Source organism: Vicugna pacos, chromosome 27 (genome assembly GCF_048564905.1).
Source record: "Vicugna pacos chromosome 27, VicPac4, whole genome shotgun sequence".
Taxonomy (NCBI): domain Eukaryota; kingdom Metazoa; phylum Chordata; class Mammalia; order Artiodactyla; family Camelidae; genus Vicugna; species Vicugna pacos.
In genome coordinates this window covers 9,659,019-9,675,305 of record NC_133013.1, presented here as the reverse complement: position 1 = coordinate 9,675,305, position 16,287 = coordinate 9,659,019, and the positions used below count along the sequence as shown (strand labels likewise).

The following is a 16,287-nucleotide window of genomic DNA, read 5'->3' as shown; positions in this document are numbered from 1 at the left end:
TTAGCTGTCAAACTTGACCCAGGTCCTCCCGCAGTCCAGCTTGCCTGCCCACCCCGAGGACCTCACAGTCCTCCACGGTGACTGTGTCACATGTGGACAGGATGCCAGGGGCCGTGTGATCCGGACTCTCCACAGCCTAGTTCTGCGACCTCTGATCGTTACCCCACTGGATGGATGAGCATCAGGACATCCATCTTACAGGGATGAAATGGGACAGTGTCTGCGAAAGCCCCCAGAGAAGTGCCCGTTAGTGGCACCCGAGGACCAAGGCACCACCCTGACTTCCTTCGAAAAGCTTGGATTTGGGCACACTAGGCAGACAAGACAGCAAAAAGGGAAAAAAGAACACAACCCAACTTCCAAGTCAGACCTCCTCAGCCGCTGAACTAAATGGCCCTCATGAGCTGCTACTAAAGGGAACGCGAATGGGCCAGGAGGGTATGAGTCGTACGACCCCAGTCAGGAGGGCAGGAGCGAAGAACTCCAAGACACAGAGAGCAGAGGAGCCGCAGTGATCAGAGACGATGATGATAGTATGAAACTCAAGCTGAAACCGGTTTAAAAGGAGTTTTGTGAGCTGCAGCATCGATGTGGGCAATGATACAGCTTTTTTCATTCTAGCAGAAAACTTCAAGCAATTAAATAAATTGATTACTGTGCTGGCCACATTCATCTCCGAAGCCCGATTTCCCTTGGGGCACCCAGACGGTCCCAGGATTTTTGACATATTCAGTGAACTGCTCAAAACTTTAAAAAAAAAAAAGAAGTGTCAGTGAAGATGGATCTGGGGCCAAAGGTACCTCAAAGTGATGCAAACCTCTTCCCCTAAGTTATTAACACTCCCAAGAGCTCCCGACGTGGGACTCCTGGGCAGTGAGTGTTGCTGAGAAGCTTACCATCGGCTGCACTGAAGTACTCCGGGTTCACCGAAGCATACAGCACTCCGTTCCCCAGCCTGCTGTTATTTCTGTCCAAAAGGATAAAATTTAGGTTAAAAACCAACACACATCCCCACACCTTTCTGTGCACACTTCCGTTGGGTTACCTCAGCTCTATTTGATCCCTTTCACTAAGGATGGGGTGGGGGGCGTGGAACTGTCATGACAGCTCTCTCCACACTCTCGATTTGAGTCGAGGTGGGCCAGTGGACACTTGATAATGTGCCTTTTGGCTTCTTCAGTGGCCTTGGATTAGAGATTTTTAACAAATGTTTGTTTCTTTCCTTCACTGGAAACTGAAAGGCCTCTGTGATGGGCGGGTTAAAACATCACGTTTAGAACAGCTCTGCATAGGCAGAAGCACCTGTGATGGGACAGCCCAGGTGGGGATGATCTGTGCTCCAAAGGAGAAGTTTCCTTCTGTTGTTGGATCGTTAGAAAAGGTTCTCTTCTTCTGAGAACATCTGATTGGAAAATCAGGCTTTCTGATCCATAAACTATTTCCTCAAAATCCTCAGAAAGTTGACGTTTACTCAGGTGCAAATCATCAAACCGGTCAGATGTGGCAAAAAGGACCTGAACTTTTCACCAAGTCACTCACCTTTTCCTGTGGAAGACGTACAACATTATAACCAACCCGCCCACAATCAACAGCACGGCCACAGGCAGGGCGATGATCAGATGGATGAAATTTTCATACGTCGCTGCAGAACCAAGGAGGAAATGAGAAAATATCACCAGGGGAACAAGCTGCTCAATTCGTTTTTTTAATATTTAGTGGAATGAAAAATCCCTGAGAATTCCTTTATTGCCTTACCACACACTAGGAATTCTGAAGATAAACAATAAAAAAAACCCTGAGTTATTCGAGAAAAAACTAAATACGTGCAGGCCAAGGAGGAGAGTCATTTTTATTTTCAAAGTACAGTGTATTCTGAAATAGTAGTTCCAAATGATGGGCTCCAGTAAAATAATCTTTGTACGCAGTCTGATGACTGTTAGCGGAATTGCATACATTTGCTAAAATAAAATGGAGATGCTTATACATCTAGCCCTCAGCTCTGTTGACCTTTATCTGTCCTAAGACAGTTCTAAGAACAATTTAAAATAAAACAAAAAGTAACTGGATGGCACCCCTTGCCAAAGTTGCTCTGAATTCTCTGCAAACCTGAGTCTGTAGTTACAAGTCTGGGAGTGTAGAGCTCCCTGCAGCACCTGCCCATCACCGCCCCCAGCACTTCCATCAGGCTGGACACTGATCCACACACTTGAAAATTCTGCCGGACGCTGGAAATCAACACGCCCGCAGGTAGCAAAACAACTAGAGAAGGGGACTGCATGGACTGCAGGGACGCAGAGAGGCAGGCAGCAGAGAGAAGGGAGTCAGGGGAAGTTTTCTAAGTGCAGAGGAATGGTCAGAGATGATCCTGGAGAGAAATCAGGGCCAGCTCCCAAGGGGCTTTGTCCCAGCTAAGCAATCGGAACTTCATTCTGCAGATTGAGAGGAACCGGTGAGAGCTCTCCAGCCCTGCCATGACCTGGTCAGATTTGTGCAGGGAGAGATGGCTGTGCCGGAGGAGGGGCTGGCTGCGGGGAGGAAATACTGCCCAGCCTGGGGCGGTGGGAGAGAGTTGGGGGAGAGGGGCTCTGGGCATGTTCTGCGTTACCCAGCTCAGACCTCACCAGAAATCACTGCTCCTTTTCTATACATGAGAAAGACTCACAGAGGCGCACTGCCCTCCCCAGGGTCACACAGGCAGCTGGTTAGCCATGGCCTTGGGATTGGACCCAGAATGCCTGCACCCCCAGCTCATATTTTCTCCACGAAGCAAGCACCCGGAGACTCAGAGCTGAGGTGGTGATGGTGGCAACAGAGGCTGGATTCCAGAGATATTTCAGAGGGAGAATCAGTGAGACGTAGGTCTGAATGAGAAATGGGTGGCAGGAGAGAAGGAAAGGTGAAGGCTGGCTGTGAGGTTCCTGGCTTCGGTGGTATGTGGATTATGGGGCCACTGATTGAGTTTAGGAACAAAGGATGGAGAGAGATTCTGCAGGTAGCACCTGTGATTTTGGTTTTGCGCACGAGGAGTCTCAAGTGCCCATGGGACACTCAGGTAGAGATGTCTACGTGGAAATGAGCTTGGAACTCACTGGGGACCAAGTTACATCTACTGTACGTCACCTATCAATGATTATTTTGCCACTAAAGACTACTATTATTATTATTACTCTTTAAGGAAGACTGAAGCTATTTTAATTGTTTTAGTTAAAGATACTTTCATCAAATAGCTCTAAAAATGGCTGCAGGCGCCTGCATTTCCTAGTTCTTGAAAACACTTCCAAGGTTAACACTGCCTTTGGGAAGCCGGTGGAGTTTTCTGTTTTGCCTCCTGAGGACTATTTCTTATATCTGTATCACTCATGCTACGGGTCAGGTTGTTCTGTGTTCTTTTTGAGTTTCACATTTCAGTGGGGACATGGAGAAACTGAAACATGTTCAGAGAAGAACAAAATGATTAAATGGCCAGAAAATCAGTGGATGAGCTGGGCTACAAGAAAAGGCCCCAGACCTGAGATTATTTAGTCTGGAGAAGAAAAGCCTGAGGGGTAATATAATAGTCTTCAAGCACACGAAGCGTTCCTAAAAGGAGAGCAGTTGCCAGAAAGCTTCCAAAGCTTCCATCTCCTCCGAGGATTAAACAGGAGGAAATGAGACTCAACCGCGGCGGGAGAGTCTTGTCTGACACAAGGAAAAACTTCCCGACAGTCAAGCAGGCACGCGGATTTAATTTCCCTGCGGTCTCTGCCAACTTCTGCTGGAAAGATTCCATCAGAGGGGCTCTCGGGTTTCCCATTGGCATCTGAGCACTCACAGGGTTAAAAGCGGGGGGACAACCGCAGAGAGGAACTAGTCTTCTCTGAAGATAAGCCGAAGTCACTGAACCCCAGAAGCCAGCACTGCTGTTTCAAAGAACACAGCACGACCCAGACCCCTAAACCTAGGGTCTGCTTCTAAGGGACGGGTGTGGAGAGCAGAGGGGAGGGGATGAGAGGGGAGGCGAGAGAGAAGGGAAGCCACCTCACTGCAGAGGGCTCTGGGAAGACGGTGAGAGTTCTAGCGCTGGAGTGGGGGCACCAGCTAACTGGGAAGAGTAGGTTAAGTGGACCACATGGAGAATTTAGACAATTTTAGTTGATGGAATTATTTCCCTAAGCATCTGTCTACCCCTAACACAGTGCCAGCCTCATAAAATGCTGCCTCACGGTCTGCAGTTCTATCTCCCCCATCCTTCTTTTGGTATCTGTCACTATGAGGCTTTCCAAATACCATGCATGTCTTATTTTTTTTTAATTTTTTTTTTTAATGGAGGTACTGGAGGTTGAACCCAGGACCTCACGTATGCTAAGAATGCTCTCTACCACTGAGCTGTACCCTCCCCCGACAAATATCATGCATGTCTTTGACTATTAGGTGCTAACCAGGTGGACTGCCGGATCAGTTGAACCGTGAATTTAAACTCAGACTCCAGATCAGGACAGCACAGGTGTGGATACCAGGAGGGACCAGGGCAGTGGAGACTGCCCACTCGACCTCAAAAGTAGCAAACACTAAGCAAGGCGGGGCTGCTTTTTCTTGAGGAAGCAGTAAGGAATAGTGTCATGCACAGTTTGATCTTAATATGAAATAATCTAAAAAAATTTGGTTTCTAATAAGAAATAGTAGAAAATTAATATGGAAATAATAAGGAAAGTTTATGTCATCAAATCTTAGTCAAGCAAGTATAATGCCCTTGTGCTTATACATTTTACAAATTTTAGTTTTAAAATCTAAAAATCCTCACATGGAGGGGGTGGGTATAGTGCAGTGATAGAGTGTGTGACCAGCATGCATGAGGTCCTGGGTTCAATCCCCAGTAACTCCATTAAAAATAAATAAAGAAATAACATTTTTTAAAAATATTAAAAAATAAAATAAAATCCTCACATAGAATGGCCTTCTAAGACTTCTGTCTTGGCAATGGTTTGAGCATAAACTCACAACATGGCCCAGTCTCTGTGCCAAGTGGTGAGCACTGTGTGCTTTCAATGTGTGATGCTGCTTTAAAAGTGCATCTGTATTTTACCAACGAGCAGTGAAGGGGGCCATGCCTCAGCCTAGGGTGCTGTCACGGTGACTCTTGGCCGAGAGGAGGCTGGACCAGATGGCTCCCAGGTCTCCACCACCCCTTGGGATTCTAAGCCCTGAGTCTGAGCCCCAACCAGCATCCCTGACGAGGCAGGAGGCAGAATGTTCAATACAGTGCTTTGTAAAATGCTTTGGACATAAACCAAGTTGAGAGCAAAGGCCCCTTGCTGACTCCGTCAAAGGAGAGGCTCAGACCCTCTCCCAGCCCATCGGATAGAGTGGGGACTCTAAGCGCCACAGGTCCCCAGCCTGGGCTCTCAGATGAGGCGCTGGCTTCTGAAAGCTGGATCACAGAAATCAGGAAATCAGAGAGCCACAACGTCCCAGGCCTCCCCAGTACGGCCCCACCTGTTTTCAGATTTTCTAGCTACTCCCTCCACAAGCCTTACTTTTGGCCTGGACGTAGAAGAACACAGGATCCGTCCACGACCCATTCCCAGAGAGAGAGGTGGCCTGGATCCGGGCCGTGTAGTTCCCCGGGTTGAGCCGGTTCAGCTTGGCCCCTCCATACTTCCTGTAGTCCTGTCTAGACACACACTCCCGCTGATCCTGGGGAAAATAAAACACATGTCCATTTCCCACAAACATGGGAGGAACGGGCAACTTCCCACCTAACAGTGACCCGGATTTGCAGTAAAAGGGGAAAAACCAGTCTTACACTGTGGCAATCTTCTAATAACTCTAAGCACGCCCAAGTTAACCAAACCTAATCTTTTTAACCAAAAAGAGTTCCATAAAGATTAAGTTATTAAGCCGAATCTAGTCTAGGTTGAAAAATCATTTTCTGCAACAAAAGTGTCTTGAGGGCGAGAATAAGCCAGCTCCTTGCACCCTCTGAGAATTCCTCAAGGAGCGTGGAACAGGTAGAAAGATCTAAAGCCTCACTGACTTACCTCCTTATTTTATTGTTTAAAGTCTTAAGCTAACCAGGAGGTGCCCCGTGTCACAGTATAACATCTGCCATCACCTGTAATGGAAACACACCCGGACATGGGCCACTGCCCCCGTCTTACCTCGACGAGTGATCCGTATTTTATTTCATACATTAGAATCAATCCATTGGGATTCTCAGGTTCTGGCCACTTTAAAAAGATGGAGTTCTCCGGCCTTGGCTCCCAGGTCACCGGTCCAGGAATGTCATCTGCTCCTTCTGTGCAACAATTGAAACAACTGATAAAGCTGGATTCTAGTCCCCGGGGAGGGACAGAAAAACACCGGACTAACCTAAGGATACCCTCTGCACCCAGGCACGCAGGACTGTGGACAGCGGCCGCGTCCGTGCCTCCTGACTGGCCGCGTGCCTGCGGCAGGGGTTTTGGAATTGGAGCCATCTAGTGACCTGTCAATCTAGTGACCTGTCAATCTCCCCCTGCCACCAGTCTCCCAACCTCCCGTTCCCCCAATGGAAAAGCCTACTTTCAAGTACAGGAGGAAAATCTTGGCAACTTGAGTCACTTATTTCTGGTACTCGGCTTCTACGTGATGCTGTCAAACCCAAGCAGCATCGAAAAGGTGCTGAGCAAGCAGGAGCAGCCGCCTCCAGCCTCCAAGCCGGGCACAGACACTTCGCACTCCACACCTGCACAGGCAGATGTGATTTCTGCACAGGCGCGAAGGACCGTCCATGAGCCCACCTGTAGGAAGCTGCTGGGAAGCCGGTCCATCAGCCACTCCTTCAGCTGCCAGTGAGGCTGGGGTGCCTGCTCCCTTGCTTCTTAAACCAGTGCGCCAAGTGGTGAGCAAAAATCACTGCAAGTTCTAGCTGGGAAAGGCTCTGAGAAATCAGCTGGGCTGTGTCTCTCCCAGGAGGGGAGGAGACAGAGGCCGGGGAGGCTGGCAGCTGAATGCAGGTGCCAGAACCGTGCCCAGGAGGCCCCACTCCCAGGCTGCAGTCACTCTGTGTTCTGCATACCTGCCAACTCCACAGGGAAGCGAACGGGGCAGTTCGCCCATACTTAAAGATGGACGAGTGGCTGTCTGAGCCACAGGCAGCTTCTACCTTACAAGGTGAAGGTGAAGACCAAACGAGGAGGACCAAAGGCTGCTCCAGGAGATGACCCGGAGGATTGCTCCGGTCACTCTAATCGAGACAGCTAAATGGGGACTTTGCTGAATCTCTGAGAACTCAAGAGAGACCTGGCAATTCCCCTGTGCACAAATGAGGGTAAAAGGGTCGTGGGAATGTACAGAGTGAACCAACTAGAAGGAAAAGAGTTGACCCTGAATCGAGCTCCCTGCTCTTGAGTACTCTGTGTGGAGAGAGTGGGAGGGAGGAATGGTGTCACTTTGAAAGAACTCCATCCCTTGGGCTGCTGGGCCACCAAGCTGCCTGCAAATGACCACCTGTTCTTTAATAAGCACAACTGAGAGGAAGGTGTCAGCCTCTGTGGCTATAATTCACGACCTTCTCCCCTCAGCTGTGAGGGAGTCAGGAATGGGGCGAACTGGATCACACCATACCTGCAGGCATGGTTCTCGCGAAGACAAAGTTGGAGGCGCTACAGCCCAGCTTCTCAGCCTCGTGGTTACAGCTGTGGATGTCGATGCGGTACAAAGTAAAAGGCCGGAGGTTAGAGATTACGGTTCTCTCCTTGTTGTCCACTCTGCTTTCAAAGAAAGGGTACTCTGTCTCGAGCTCTTCTGGGTCTGTGATGTTGTAGGTGTCCACCACCGTGGTGTTCCTGCTTCGGCTGGACGTGGTGGTGTTGGCGACCTGCATGACCTCTCTCCGCTTCCTTTCGGGTCTGCAAGGAAGAGAGAAACTTGGCTTATAAGTGAGGGCCTCCCCCTCTTTTGTCTCTTCCATGACTTGGGTTAGAGTAAGAGAAAGAAAAGAAAAATCTTAACCTTGGAATAAAAGGAGCTATTCAGGCGCCTTGGATGAGAACCAATAAATAATACGGGGATTTCCTTCCTCGTTTTTTACTTTGCTTTCTCTGCATTGCAAACCTCAGACTCGCCACACAAACTGCCTCCCGGCTTGCAGAGTGGTTCCTCGATGGTTCCCAGAGGCAAACTAACGCCCCAGCCCCCGGCTCAGCAGCACCCTGGCTGTTGCATCAGAATGTCAGTGCCGTCTGCTCCACAGACCGACAGGTTCAGCATGAAAGATGACTGGCCTACTGGCCACGCTGAGGTTTACTGGGGTGAACAAGAGGTCAGGTGTGGGGTGCAGGCCCAGAGAGGTGGGCACAGGGGCTCCGAGGCCTGTGGTGGTGGCTTTTCTGACCCTCTTTGACTATGGAATAAAAGGGAGGATGCCAGCAGCCAGCACTTACTCGGACCCCCAGGCCCCTCCTCCTCTAAGAGGGGAGCGTCTATGTGTTTCACAGCCCTGGAGGTCTTTTCCAGCCTGGCTCTGCCTCCCACTCGGCAGTGACCACCTGTGGCCTCCCCAAGGCCCTGCCCATGACAGCGGCAGTGTCCCTGCCATGGATCTCAGTAGGGCTTAGAAGGACAGGACAGAAAAGGGACTGCCCGGAATCACCTGGGAAAGAACGTTTGCACTCCAGACACAGGTGAGGCACCCAAGAAGCTGGGGTGTGACTCTTCCAACGGCTGCTTCTGTGACAGATGGGCTTCCCCCAGAAACCTAGCAGGCTCCTGGCACTTACAGGACCCGACAGAGACAGATCGTGAGAGTAATGAGGACCCAGACAAAGAACCAGCCCCTCAGGTCAGCCAGGGTCCGGCTGACACCCAGCAGGCTTCCTGCGATTTGCCTCTAAGTGAAAAACCTGGACGGGAAGGAGGGGACTTGGGGAAGGGCCCCAGACTCCCCTCAGAGAACACCATCACCCGCTCTGTGCAGTGACAACATGACCCCTTCAACACAAAATCGGCCAAGGACCCCACTGCATCCGCTTTCCCGACGCTGGGGGAGGAAAGGCTAGAAAATGAGGCTGAGAGCTCCCCATCCTCACACTCTACGAACCAGCCAGCCTTCCTGGAAGTGGAGGACACGTGTTGCTAGGAAGACTTTTTTTTGATACCTACCTACCAGAACAAATTTCCTGCCATCTCTTCAAAATCAACACAACGCCCACTTGGGTCTACAAGTAAGAAGCTGTTTGGGTTTAATCCACCCCAAAATATTACTGGGTCAGAACCCCTCCCATGGCCCACTCCCATTTACCTGGGATGACACCATGAAGCTCACTCGATAGTGTATTTATTTACAAACACCACACTCCCAGAGACCACGCAGCATTTGACGTGGGCTGCGGAGGGAGGCCACACAGCACACCATCAGGAAGGCAGGGGGCAGGCAGAACGGCGCGTCCCCCGTTCTCCGTAAGCAGCCTAGCCTCCCAACGGTGTGACCAGCAGCAAACATCATCCCCAGCTTTCCCCACTCCCAGCCACCGGACAACTTACTCCGAGCGGAAAACCTTTTTGACTCGTCAACGTCTGTTGACATTTCAGTCGCTTAAAGCAAACTACATGACTTTAGATATAAAGGCAGCAACCAGTGAAAGGCATTCACCACCAGATACGGACTCGGGAGAGCGGCCTGCGAGCCCTGGCTGCTGGCCTGCTTCGAGACACACGGCACATGTCGGACAGCGCGTAACACACTAAATCGGACTTGACGGGTTTTAAGCTCCCAAATAAACTGTCCTTAGAATGAACTGAAAGAAATATAAAGTGTCTTTGCACGATCTGGTTGTAAAATAGAAAACCTTTCTTTATGATTTATTCGGTCATTCTGTTACCCGAACACTCCTTTTACCCGGATTCTGTCGGAAGCTGTGTGGACATTGGATGCATGCCTCAGCAGGAGTCTTGAAAAACACACACGTGAGTTTTTTATCAACTGTGGCCCCTCACCATGGGCAAACTACAGTATTACATCTGTCCTATGGAAAGAGAGACCAGGAAGTGGGGACTAGACTTCAGAGAGAGGCTGTCAGGACTACAGGGTGAACACACTCATTCAGCAGGGTAACTTGGCACAGAAGAAACCTATTTTGGAATCAACAACAAGAATATGGGGCATTCATAGTATCTGTGTCACCCACAGCTCTGCCCTCATGCCACCTGATCCTTGATCCACATCTGATGAGGGAAAAAGGAACTGCCTTGTAACCATAAACAGAAAGCTACAGGGTTTTTTAGCAAAGCCTTTCTACAGCTTGGACTCACAACCTGAACCTCGGGCAGGTCGGTGGGACAAGACAGCAGCATAACCAGCCACCTCTGATGGAGAATAAACGGACTGCTCCTGCCCAGCCTGCCTGGGACACTCGGAACCCCTCCTCTTCTCTGTGTCCATAGGAAGAAGTAACACCGGCCAAGTCTCTGCTGGCACGGAGTTGGGTGGGTGTGTTGAGAAGCGATGTCAGGAAGAGAAAGAGCCCTGGATGTGGGAACGGAGGGCCAAGCCCCAAATGGATCATTAATGAATTCAGATGGTGGACAAGACACCGAACCTGGTTCTAGTTTTGAAACACCTTTGAGCTCTTTCCCAGCTCTCAAACTTTCTGATGCTTGGAAGCACACATGATGTACAGACTATCTGGACTAATCCATGAGCCGCAGCCCTATCGTCCCTCAGTGAACAGATGTCACTGGTCAGGCGGGGTGGGGCAGGAGGTTGCGCGGTTTTAGCTGTGGGAGAGGAGAGAGCAGGGCAGAAGGTGGCTGAGCGACAAGAGCTTCATTCTGCAAAGGAAATGGTGCCTCCAGTTCTAAAAGGTCTTCATTTCCTGTTTTAATGATTTTTCAAAGTAAGATGTCTATCTTTGATTATTACACAAATATCAGAAGGGTAAAAGAAAAAAGTCTCTTTCAGAACCATTTGTTGCTACAACCTCAGTGAGACTTTAAGGGCAGAGCAACTGCAGAATAAACAGAAGCTCTGGGCTGCTGGTGCCTCCCAGGTCGGGGGCTGGGAGATAAGTGATTCCTGGAAAACATGCAGGCAGCGGGCTGTCAACTGGGGTGCTGTGGGGGTCGGGGACACGGGCTCATAGGTACAAGGCTGGTCTTAAATCCTGCTCCTCTGCCCAGGTTTCAGGCACGAGGTTGTTTCAAAACTCGATAATCTTTCAGGAAGAAAAAGGAGCCACCAGCCACCACTCCGTTTCCATCTCCTCTCCCAGACATCAATCACAAGGTCACCCTGCTGAATGTCCCCCTACTATTTTTTTTTTCACTAATTTTCGTTGTGGTAAAATAAAGTTCCCCCTAAAAAAATTTAACAAAATTTTGTCATTTTAACCTTTTAGGTGCATAATTCACTGTCACTGATTATCCATAGTGCTGTGCAACCATCACCATTTCCAAAATTCTACATCTCCCGAAACAGAAATTCTGCACACATTAAGGAATAACTCATGTCCCCTCCCCCAGCCCTGGTAACCGCTAATTCACCTCCTATTGCTATGAATTTGCCTGTTCTAGCTATTACATATCCATGGAATCACACGATATCTGGCTGCTTTGACTCAGCATGTTCTCAAGGTTCATCCATGCTGCAGACTCTCATTCCTTTTCATGGTTGAATAATATTCCAGTGCCTGGAAAGACCACGTTTGTTCATCTACTCAGCTGTTGGAGGACATGGGGGTTGTTCCCAGCTTCTGGCTATTTGAATAAATGCTGCTCTGAACATGGGCCTTCCTCCACTTTCATCCCCACTTGACAGAAGCAAAGACTGGAGCAGACAGATGCGCTGGGGCAGGGGCCTCTTCACTTTAAAGGCTGTCTTCTACTCTGCTTCCCGACCTGCTTGTCAAGGGTGCCTGTGGCCCTCGGTTATGCTTTGAAGTTGGGCCCCTTTCAAAACCATCTCTGATTTTCTCAGCCAGCTTCCTTCCTCCTCGGGCAGGCTGAGAGGCTGCAGGAGGAGTGGGAAGGGCCTAAATCCCGGCTCCTCCATGCTCTGGTTTCTGCTCTCTGAGCCCCCGTGCTCTCTGCACAGGGCTGGGGGCAACTGCACCTGTCACCTGTCACACAGCCAGCCTCTCCCCACCCCACCCCAGGACAGGCTTCGGGCTCTGAGCGCCGTCCTTTGTGCAGAATCCCACCCAGCCAAGCCCACAGCCTCTACTTTGTCCTTCCTCCATGGCCACTGGGTCTCGCCATGAGGCTGCTGACCTACAAACCACCAGGGTGGAGAGAAAGCACCAGACCCTGCTGGGAGCCATCCTCAGAGGACACGGCACCTGGGCACGAAGATGGCGTTGTGCAGAAAATTCTCGAAGACCTTGCGGTACTCGGCCTCCTCCTTCTCGGCCTGCTTCTCGGCCTCGGTTTTGGGGCAAGCGCAGCACGGCCCTTTCTCGCCACCACACACTTCGGTCTTGGGATTCTCCGTCACCTCCTCGACGTCGATGGTGCCATCAGCATACTTCCTGATGGGGATTTTGTCTGCTCGGAAAAGGAGAGCCAGGTTACACAGGCTGGTGGGGAAAAGGAGGGGCTGTCTGCACCGGTAATCGCCACCGCCGCTGGGTCCCCACCGACGGCTGGCACTGCTCCCGGGGACAGGGACATGCAGTGTCGGGGCTGGGAGCTCACCCTCACCTTTGGAGCAGTAGTTGTGCCGGTAAAGGTAGCTGTCCTGAGGCTGGCGCTGCCACCGCACGATGTAGTAACTCAGATTGCCGTTGGGCAGAGAGGGAGGGTTCCACTTCACGATCAGCTGAGAAGAGGAGTTTGATGCTGAGAGAACATCCAGGGGAATGGAAGGAACTGGAAAGGGGAACACAGGACATTTCAGAAACGGGGAAGAACCCAAGATCCCAGCTGTCAGAAATGTGATGCAAACCCGCGAGAAGCCAAAAGTTTGACCCAGATGGGACAACGGTGGTGAACCCTGAAACACAAAATGAACACTGAACTTTGTTTTGAGGTCATATTAATCTCCCTTGACAGTATCTGTTCTCGGGTAAACTCCGTGATAACGAACATCACTGGGCTGCAAATGGAAAAAGGTGGTTGGGGCTCAGCCAGGGTTGCAATGGAAGGCTTAGACAGTACAGTTAATTCAAACACCGGCTTTTCCTCATGTATTACAACTGCCATCCTCCAAAACGTTTAACTCTAGCAGTTTTAACAAAAGGTAAAACTGAACTGACTTGTATTTCATCTGAGATTCTGATTGAATCTCTGATAAAAATGGCAAAAAAGCCAAAACACACGGGGAAAGCAAAAAGGGTGCTGGAGAGTGTGTGTGTGCTCATGCATGTGTGCACGTGTGTGTGTGTGGGGGGCTTGGAGGAAAGGGTAATGCGAAGGGCCTGGAAACCTACCAGTCCTATAGTCACAATGCAATGGGACGCTCTAGTCCTGACTATGAGAAGCAGTTTAAAAACATCTTGAACGCACATAAAGCCCTGATTTCAAGTGATGGACTCTGTCACCAGCAAAAGAATACTGATTTACAGGCAAAGCAGAATAATCTGGTCAAGCTTTACTTCCTGTTGCCGCTCAAACCCAAATCCAAACCCAGACCCAGACCCAGACCTGACGGTGCATAAAGAACAGACACATCCTGAGACCACTGAAGTCTTACTCTTGTTGGCTTCACAAGAAAGCACTGATTTCGGTAGATTTTCCGAAGTGCAACCGACACCTTTGCTGTATGTCACTTAAGCAACGTGGTCATGTAAGCCACTTTTAAAATGTGAAACCTTAACATACATACCATTATACACAAGGTTCTGAGTACCTGTTAAGGAAGGACCCTTTAGGAAGAAGTTATGACATGCTGACTTTTTCTCGGTAAACACAACTTACTGAATATTTCGCCACTTGAGTGCTTCCTAGAATAAGTATTTCAGAAACACACAGCTCAACCCTAGGTGTTTCAATAGCAGGGGTCCTCTAAAGGCTGAGGTGATGGACCAGCCATTCTCTGTCCCCACCACTTGTAAGGACAGGGACCAAAATGGAGTGAACTGACTCAATCTGTACAGGGTTCTGTTTTCCACCTTTGGGGAAAGGAAGCTCGTTTCTTAAGAACATGGAAAGATTTTAATTTTTTCCTAAACCAGCCACAACGAATTACTTCCGAATTTTAGGATGAACAACTTATTCTGGTGCCTTTGAGCCTCTGCTGCGTCTTCCCAGGCCTGGGATCAGAAGCCTGGGTCACGTTCACTGATAAAAGCACTGCACAGTCAGTGACATGACTGTAGCCACTTAGAGGATCATCGAGATGAAACAGGGGAGGGGAGACAGAAGCAGGGGTTTTCCCCACCAACATTTTTTTCCTCACCCTCTTTGCCATTTAAACTCAATTCACGCTAGCTTAACGGGTGTTTTAAAACAGCCTACACGCTGTAACAATGGCTATCATCAAAGAACGTTTATCAGTGCCTTTTAAAATGATACGTGTTTCCCTCCCTCTAAACTGGTTTTTATATACTTGGAAAATATACACAAAGGTTTGCTTTCATTAATTCCAGAGTCTGGAGCTGAGAAATGAGATGGTTTAAAAAAAAAATTGAAGATCAGGGGAAAAGGAGGCCCACTGTCATCTGCGTATACTTCAAATGTCCGCAACATGGTCCACTGATGTTCTTCAACTTTGGTCTACCTTCTCGGAACCCTAGCCACTACAGAATGAAGACGAGAAACCAATAAGCCGCCAGAGGTAACTGGAACACCAACCAGCATGGTTTCAGTTCCCAGAGGCCCAACTGTCAAAATAAACAAGAAATACAGCCATAGGGGACTGAATCTGGGTCAATGACACCAACCCAGCAGCCTGGAGGACCTGGCCTCAATTGTCCAGGACAGTCAGAATAATGACGGAAGATGATGTGAAATCCAGAAGATGGCCTGGAAGATGCCAGGGTACTGGGGGGTGGGAAAAAACATGATACAGTATCACACGTTGATGAGATAGACATATAAAAGACAGACTGGCCCAGGACGGAGGGAACAGGCCCAGCTCACTGCCACACCTCTGCCTACGTCCTGTAACAAGCAGGGACAGTGAGCAGAGCAAGTGCGGAGTGGTGGGCACGGTGCCTGGATACCTGAAGCGTTGGTGCGAATGTACAAGATCTCGCTCTTGGCCCCACGGATGTGGTCGTTCTCCACCATGGTGAGGGTCACGGCCTTGACGTAGACAGCATACTGCGTCCAGGGCTTCAGCCCCTGCAGTAAGATGCCAGGCTCGATGTCCTTGTTGGGAGGGAGGTCCACATCCACCATGTTCCAGCTGTTGGAGCCACAGGCATCCTGCCCGTCATACTCCGTGACGTTTTTAAAGGGTCTGAAACACAATGGATGAAGCTCAGAGAGTGTTTTAGGGAGCTGGCATCAAAGCTCTCAGAAGCCTCCCGCAGGGGCCTCCCACACCACACTCTCCCTAACAGGAACGCTAGATAAAACTAGTATCAATTAGATTTTAATAGAAAAATAAAAGGAAGCCACTGGACTCCAGATCTCACCACGATTGCGTAGGCACTATGGAATCACACACTCTGCCTCAGGAAAACTAAGTTCCATAGTTACCAGGAGTAAAAAAGCTGCTCTTTATTAAGTATACATGCACATGCTACTTTCCGCCCGCGATTCTGGCTGTGGCGTTTTCTTCACCATTAAGAAAAACAAGCACAGTCATTTAATGCAAACAGCAGCTATTGATAAAGAATACTTTCGGAGGAAGATGATTTTGCTGCAGAAAAACAGCTTCTCAAAAACAGCTTCCGAAATCTAATTTGCTCACAAACAATTCTGATTGCTTAAGTATCTTATAACGTTCAAATATTTAGTTTCCAGATTATCTCAGACACTAGCATCAACTCCCTGGCGAAATTACCAGCCGACACTGCCAAAGCGCTGGAGGACCATCAAAGGGAAGGGATTATTTTGCACAGAGGCATAGCTGGCTTGGGAATTCCACATCTCTCAGAGGCAAGGGCTGGATAGCCACTGGCTTCTGAAACGGACACTAACACACCCCTCTCTGTTGTCGTGATGGAAGACTACGAGTGATTCCCATGTGTGGGGACACTAAACGCCTGATAATCCTGTATCCTCACAGCTATGACCCTCCCAGGGCCCCGGGTCCAGCAGGGGAAAGGGTTCCAGCTCCGGGGAAGCCAGGCACCCCGGCAGAGACCTGGGTGAGGAAAGTGACTGAGAGGCCCAGGGGACCCCCAGGACACAGGAGGCAGAGGTAGGAAGGGGGGAACAAGACGA

The 16,287-nt window shown here is 49.6% G+C and overlaps 1 protein-coding gene across 3 annotated transcripts in view; it reads right to left on the bottom strand.

The window, feature by feature from the left end:
• The window catches only part of IGF1R (insulin like growth factor 1 receptor), a 282,688-nt gene that overhangs the window by 29,462 nt on the left and 236,939 nt on the right, over positions 1-16,287 (bottom strand). For all 3 annotated transcript variants that reach the window (XM_072950708.1, XM_072950709.1, XM_072950710.1), the window contains exons 8-15: positions 15,117-15,355; positions 12,655-12,822; positions 12,294-12,498; positions 7,585-7,868; positions 6,138-6,274; positions 5,514-5,673; positions 1,540-1,642; positions 897-967 (exon numbers count right to left, since the gene is read on the bottom strand). In XM_072950708.1, coding sequence (XP_072806809.1) covers positions 897-967; positions 1,540-1,642; positions 5,514-5,673; positions 6,138-6,274; positions 7,585-7,868; positions 12,294-12,498; positions 12,655-12,822; positions 15,117-15,355 — 1,367 coding nt within the window. The remainder of the gene's footprint in view (positions 1-896; positions 968-1,539; positions 1,643-5,513; positions 5,674-6,137; positions 6,275-7,584; positions 7,869-12,293; positions 12,499-12,654; positions 12,823-15,116; positions 15,356-16,287) is intronic.